Source organism: Leiobunum rupestre, chromosome 6 (genome assembly GCF_980474605.1).
Source record: "Leiobunum rupestre chromosome 6, qqLeiRupe1.1.hap1, whole genome shotgun sequence".
Classification (NCBI taxonomy): Eukaryota; Metazoa; Arthropoda; class Arachnida; order Opiliones; family Sclerosomatidae; genus Leiobunum; species Leiobunum rupestre.
In genome coordinates this window covers 46,675,631-46,682,354 of record NC_143389.1, presented here as the reverse complement: position 1 = coordinate 46,682,354, position 6,724 = coordinate 46,675,631, and the positions used below count along the sequence as shown (strand labels likewise).

Here is a 6,724-nt window from a genome sequence, read left to right as displayed (position 1 = left end):
GGTGTGCGAGTCATTATATGATATTGGAAATTGGACGGCATTGGTCTTTTTCATGCGGTATGTGTCACAACGTCAACTGGAAGTCTACGAGTGTTGAAATAAAATGAGCGTTAGTATTTCGTAAGCGAGAAAAATACAATTACCATCTGTAGATATTTCTTTCATTAAAATTTGCTTAGTATTATATTCAACTGATAAACATGTACTGTAAAAAGGGTTAAATTCAATTGTGCATTGTTTTAATAAGTCTAACTCGCTGTTGTAACTGTTTAATTTATAATATTCTGAATAAATTAAACTCGATTGTTTCGTCTCAATTATTTAAATTAAAATAAAAATTTTATACCGGGCAGGGTTTGAACCGAGAATATGTTTTTCGTAAATAACATATCTTTGGGGGTCGTGTCGAGAAATTAATACCACTAGGGACCATTCTTCCGAGGAGAGGTATATTTTGGCTTGCCAACTTGTTTATGTTCTTCTTTACGAGTGCTAAATTTTCTTTTTGTTTGCCCTATACAGGGTGTCCACTAAAAAATGAACCAGGGCGAATATCTCAAATCCGTTTTAGGTACGATTTTGAAATTTTGAAGTCGTAAACAAGATGTAGGGGAAAACCTACTGCGAAAATGTCGATGACCTTGAACCATGTCTTCAAGGTCATCCAAAAACTAACTCGAGAACCGTAAGTGTTACAAAGTAGGTTCCCATTAGAAAAGTGCTCCACGTGACTTTTTAAGGACAAGTAGGTTTGACCTGATCGGATTTGACCAATAGGAAGCCGAGAAATGCTAGATGAAAAACAAGAACGTCGTTAAGTTGATAACATGTCGAAAGCGAGGTTCGGGAGCTGATAACTAAAGATACTCGTGTGAGAGTACTGAAATAATGCTACACATCCACATCAGGATTTAGGGTCTTTAGTTTAAAAATTTCAATGACCTTGAACTATGTCTTCAATGTCATCCAAAAACTAAGGCGAGAACCGTAAGTGTTAGAAAGTTGGTAACAATTAGATGAGTGTTCCACGTCACATTGTAGGTCTAATTAGATTTGATTTGATCGAATTTGACCAATAGGAAGTCGAGGTACTGTTTTTCAAAATCACAAAGGTCGTTAAAATTAAAATTGAAAGAAAACGCACATAACTCGAAACCAATTCGGGTTACATCGAAATTTGCTAGACAAACTCATTATGGTGGGAGTTTTTCTAGTTTGTAAAATTAGATGACAAAGCGGCACATCGCAAAATCTCAGAACATGATAAACTATAGTAGGATTCTACTATAGTGTCACTAATAACGGAGGTGTACAAAATTACTAGGAAAATTCCTGTAAAATTACAGGTATTTTTTTCCTGTAAACGTAGCGAGCAGAGAGTAGTGAGGCTGCAAGTAAAAACGTGTTCTAGACACGAGAAATATAAAGTACAATTAACAGTAAATTTTAAATTACTGTTGTTCCAACATGAAAGGAATAACAACCTGAACTATATATTTCTTCACACTAGTTTTTATTTTACACACAAGCAGCCTTTGTTAATGTATGCAATAAATACCAATTCCTCTTATAAATGTTTATTTTCCATGACTGGCACATGCACAGTTTACATACCAAAATGCAAATTCATAATGAATTATTTTGGAAAAAATTGTAATTATTTTAATTAATTTAAGTGTAATAAACTTTTTGATGTAAGTCTAACTGTTATTAACTTATTTGTTGTGCAAATTATACACTCTTTTTTTTGGGAATTTTGCTGGGCGCGTCCATGTTGAGTTTACCCCCCTTAACCCCCATTCTCCATATCCTGGGACCAAAGGCCCGAGCCTAGACCCCCATCGATGGTTCCAGGTAATGGCCGACTAGCGGGCGGCCAAAAAGAGGGGTCGAAAAGGAGTGTATAGGAAGGTACACAATCATTTAAAAACATCCTTAGTTTTAAAAATTGCTAGTACTTCAGAATTTACGTAATGTTAGTTTCATTAAATTTCGTCTATTACTAATTATTTTAACGTTGACCTTATTGTTAATAATTTTAAACTGGTGCCTCAAAAATCATAATATAAAATCATCTCTTCCAGCAGATATAAAAAGGTGAGTTTTACGAAGTGAGAAACATGAGCCGTTGAGTATTTAGTTTTGTGATTGTATACGTAGATAAAAGTAATATTGTCTTAGGGTTATTATTTGAAAATCTTTCAAAGAACCACTCCTGACTATACATATAAATTACTTTTTTTCCTTTAAATTGTGAATTCGGCCGATTCGGCCTAAGATTCAGTTAAAAATGAACTGGTCACAGCCGAGGCTACCCCCTAAGAAGTTTAAATTAAACCTACCACACATTACAGATGAAATAAAATTAATCTTTTGCTATTTTCTCGATACCCGTGACCTTCGGGAAATCACGTGGGATTCTGTAACTTCTTATTTAATCGTGTCACCGATAGAAGGCGCTTTCCGCAATTTTTACCTCACTTCTGCTAGGTCTTGCTGGTACAGGAGCTCCGTGTAAAATCAAAGACTATATAACGCTTCGCTTACTAGACAGGCGTGTTCTATGGCTCAACTTGCATACCGATTGTGGCTCCATCTTGACGCTGGTCAAAATTTTCCCCTAGCTTGAGCTGTGTTACTAGTGGCGCCTCTAGCCGCGGGTCAAAATATTAACCCAGCTTTTACAGTGCTACAGAGGTGTTAACAGGTTTTTCCTAGGAACACGCCTGTCTAGTAAGCGAAGCGTATATATAGTCTTTGGTGTAAAATCGAGCGTCTATTTTATTTCATATGTCTATGGTGTGGACCGGTAGTAACGTGACCAACGTCGCATGTGAGGGACCCGAGGTCTATAAGTTATTATGAACAACTCACTAAATGTTATATTGAAAAAAGTACTATTTAAATTCTCTTGTAATGCGAAAATCTTAGTAGCAACAAATTTAATAAAAAATGTAAATCAGTTCAGTTGTATTTCGTCATGTACGCGGAATGTTAAAAGAGTAAATATCTTTAAAGCTATGGCCAGTAACTGGCTTAAAGGATATGTACCAGTTTTCTTCTGCACAGATCAAAAACAACTGTAATTATGCTACATACTTATGATAACATAACTGAAATCATGTGTGATAATGTATGTATTATTTACTAGAGTTACTGTAATATTCGTTACAAAGGATGGGAAGCGCATTGAAGTACAAGGTAAAGAAGGTGAAAATGCCTTATTCTTGGCTCAAAGACTTGGAATTGAAATGGAGGGTGCGTGTGAAGCTTCACTCGCTTGCACCACTTGTCATGTTTACGTAAAAGACAAATATTTTGATCAATTACCCCAAGCAGAAGAGAAGTATGATCAGAGATTGAAATGAGATTATATGAAAGGTGGTTGATGTAATTTTTTTGTTTAGGGAAGAAGACTTATTAGATATGGCACCTTTCTTAAAACCAAATTCTCGATTGGGTAAACAGTTTTATCTTATTAATAGGGAATAAATATGGTAAATGTCAATTCTATTTCATTCATTTCAGGGTGCCAAATTATTTTATCAAAAGAAATTAATGGAATAGAATTGACGCTTCCTCAAGCAACTCGAAATTTTTATGTTGATGGTCATAAACCAACCCCGCATTAATTATGTTTGGCTTCATTAAATATATATTCATAAAAGTTAATAAATCTTTTTAGGCAAATTTAAAAAATATATTTTTAATATGACTTGAAAATGTGATATGAAATCCTAATAGTCGTAATAGTTGCTATTCTGTAATTTAAGCACCTAGTGAAAACTTTCTTTTACTTTTTAGTTCTTGGTAAATAATACTTTTATTTACCTCATTACCGCAACTTGTCCAATTGCAATTTGGCAATAAATATCTGGCAAATAATTCCAGACATTGTGAATTCTCCTTAATATACGGTTTCAGAATGTCTATTTCCTCAAGAAATAGTAGTATATTAGTTACATGAAATTCTAAATTGATTTGAATTTTTTTACCTGTTAAAGGGGGTTTGTGCGAATGAACCAGGCTTGGTACGCTAACAATTACTTTACCAGTTTCAATATGTTTTCCACCATCCATTTCTATGCTAGGCTCATATTGTCCTAAAATCAGATTCTCATAAATGTTTTTGTTTGGACTGTTTAGCGGAACTGCAAAATCTCCGTATTTGGTTACCTTAAAAATAACGAATATTAAATTTGGTCTAGTTACATAATTGATATTAAATTAACTTTAACCCAGTGCCAAGTAGCCACATGTTTTACATCCCAATGTGGGAAAAGCGTGTCTTTAACAAAACTATTTTGGTCTAGGTTATTTGTAGTCCAAACCAATAATAGGCAACTTTTATTAGCTAAAGACTTGATAGGTATTTTCAACAATCTTTCATTAGATAGTGTAGCATACCTAAAAAAATTAACCATTAAAATAACCAACCGAAGTTAAATTACATTTTACTCACTTTTTTAATCTTTTTATAGATTTATTTTGCCATGGAGGGTCTAACAGAATTACGTCATATTTTCTTTCTACATAATTTAAAAATGTAAGTACAAAATATTTATTATACTCTATATAAGGATAATTTAGTACCAAGGAGCAGTAGAATTTTCTCAGTATTGTCTAAATTGCCCAATATAAATGAAGAATTTGGTGGAATTAGGTATTCCTGATTTTTTAGTTTAATTGGAATTATATTATTCTGATTATTTATAATTAGAGCGGGCATAACATTGCCAACGTCAGCGTCTTTGCTCAATATAACCTTCATTAGTTGGTTTTCTTCCAATATGTGTTTTTCACATATTTCTGAAAGGTTGTCATTTGGGTGTAATCTAGCTACTTCATTTCTCGCTGTTCTGTTATTGTCTTCAATTTCCTGACGGGTTATTGGTGTTGTGTAAAATAAAGTCTTTGATAGTTCTGAAATTTTTTTTGCTGCACTGATAATGGTAGGGTTATTCTGTTCTTGTAGAAAAAAATTAATTTATGAATTTCATTTGTATGAATAATTCCTACTGATTTTTTACCTGATACAGAGTGTTATTCTTTTTGCGTTTTCGTTTCTATGAAAAAATAAAAATAATTTTAATAAAACCGTTTAATAATCTTATGGGCATTACCATTACTTTCGTTTTAAGTTGATTATCATCTTGACTAGTACCATCTGCATTTAGTAACTGTTGAGCAATTTTTGTAGCTTGACTATCCATGATAAAGGTGGTTTTCACTTGAAAAAGGCTACTCTTTATTTTCACTTTGGTTTCATTAGGATTATTTTTGTTAAGCTTGCAATTCACATATTTTTCGTGACTAATCAACCATCCCAAATGACATTGCTCTATAACAGACATTTCTGTACTATTTTAAAGTTTTTTTTTAAATTTTATTGGAGTTTCAGAACACTTCCTTCTATAATACTAGGCCTAGAAGTAAGAAAAAAAGGGGGTGGCGGTAACGATTTTGAAATATCCGATAGAGGTCGCTTTTTTGGGTAGGGAAAGTGGGGGAAATTCAAACGTACCCGAAAAATTTAAATATTAATAGCGAAAATACACTTTAATAATGTCAACATTCAATTTATAGGACTTTAATTTCTCTTAACAAATAAAGAAATAGATTTAGTAAAAAAAATTATTTAAAAATAAGCTTGGATCTTCTACAGGTTTTTTAATCCATTAAAAAATACATTTATTGTTTTGAAGCCACCAGTGACAGGAGACTGCTGATTGGCCGCAACCGGTTAACCTTTTTTACCCTAAACCAAAAAAAAACCCAAGAGAGCGACATCTAGAGCGAAAATCATGTCAGTTTGAAAATGTCACTTAAAAATCGACGTAGCTACGATTTCTAGGCCTAGTATTATAGAAGGCAGTGTTCAGAAAGACACTGAAACAGGGCGGCTTTTCAAAAGCGAGCTTATGTAGTTAGTTTCCACCATAGGCATAGCCGTATAGATGGCGATAGTTAGAGCATAGCGCCGATTTGATTTAGGTTAGGTCGGCGGCAGCGTTTCGCGAAAATCACCCGGCGTCGTTGATGGTTTTCGGCGGCGGAGGCGTTAAGGGGAAAAAGTTTACCCCCCATTTGAAAATTTGTAAAAAAAATTCATAATGTTTTTGAAGGAAAAAAATATATTCAAAAAAATATATTTATGTATACTTATCTATCAAGTCGATGTATAATGTTATAAATATTACGAGATGTATTCGCTGAGCTCTTCGTGGCCGACCTTCTACAAAAGGGTGTCTTTCAGACGGAAATAAGAAAAAAAAAACCTGCTGCACTCCTCTCCAGGAATCAGCTCTGTTTCGGTAGGGAAAGTAAAAACTTTTCAACCTTTAAGTGATGTTCCTCCATTAAAAAATAAGAGTACGAATATATAAATCAATATTAATCTTGAGTCTTGAAGAAACTTTTAAATTCCTTAATAAAAATCAACTGAAAAGTATATAGAATTAAAATTTAATTTTGTTTGGTTGATTACTATATTTTTGCAGCTTTAGAAAATAAAAGTAGTTCCAAAAGTGTTTGCAGGGGTCCAAAAATAATAATAGAGGGCTCTACCTACCTGGTCTACCCTTCCAAAAGTTCCTGGTGCCTCCCCGGTTTATATCTGGAAAGTTCATAGTGTATTTCATGATTAAAGTTACAGAAATCTGTGGAATTTTATGTAACCCAACCAATCTCCCATTCTAATTTATCCAATATATAAAAAGATTCG

The 6,724-nt window shown here is 33.4% G+C and overlaps 2 protein-coding genes across 7 annotated transcripts; one reads left to right on the top strand and one right to left on the bottom strand.

Annotated features, from left to right (window-relative positions):
- Nucleotides 1-2,626: 2,626 nt before the first annotated feature.
- Fdx1 (Adrenodoxin-like protein 1, mitochondrial Ferredoxin 1) lies at nt 2,627-6,720 on the top strand. Of its 5 annotated transcripts, XR_016481216.1 has the most exons (6): nt 2,627-3,082; nt 3,152-3,346; nt 3,408-3,460; nt 4,482-4,546; nt 6,257-6,314; nt 6,501-6,720. XR_016481216.1 is itself a non-coding variant. In XM_090177999.1 (5 exons), the coding sequence occupies exons 1-4, from the start codon at nt 2,862-2,864 to the stop codon at nt 4,535-4,537; spliced, it is 525 nt and encodes a 174-aa protein (XP_090034125.1). In that variant the 5' UTR covers nt 2,627-2,861; the 3' UTR covers nt 4,538-4,546; nt 6,257-6,720. The 5 variants fall into 5 exon arrangements, 4 of the variants coding, with proteins under 4 accessions (XP_090034125.1, XP_090034124.1, XP_090034127.1 ...); XM_090177999.1 differs by having other exon boundaries at nt 6,257-6,720; XM_090177998.1 differs by having other exon boundaries at nt 6,204-6,720.
- On the bottom strand, nt 3,694-5,943 carry Mettl4 (Methyltransferase like 4). Of its 2 annotated transcripts, none has more exons than XM_090177995.1 (9): nt 5,876-5,943; nt 5,130-5,394; nt 5,031-5,066; nt 4,594-4,963; nt 4,463-4,529; nt 4,233-4,407; nt 3,996-4,176; nt 3,832-3,929; nt 3,694-3,776 (listed from the first exon to the last, which is right to left on the bottom strand). In XM_090177995.1, the coding sequence occupies exons 2-9, from the start codon at nt 5,352-5,354 to the stop codon at nt 3,738-3,740; spliced, it is 1,191 nt and encodes a 396-aa protein (XP_090034121.1). In that variant the 5' UTR covers nt 5,355-5,394; nt 5,876-5,943; the 3' UTR covers nt 3,694-3,737. The 2 variants fall into 2 exon arrangements, 1 of the variants encoding a protein (XP_090034121.1); XR_016481215.1 differs by having other exon boundaries at nt 3,730-3,776; nt 3,832-3,936.
- Nucleotides 6,721-6,724: the final 4 nt, after the last annotated feature.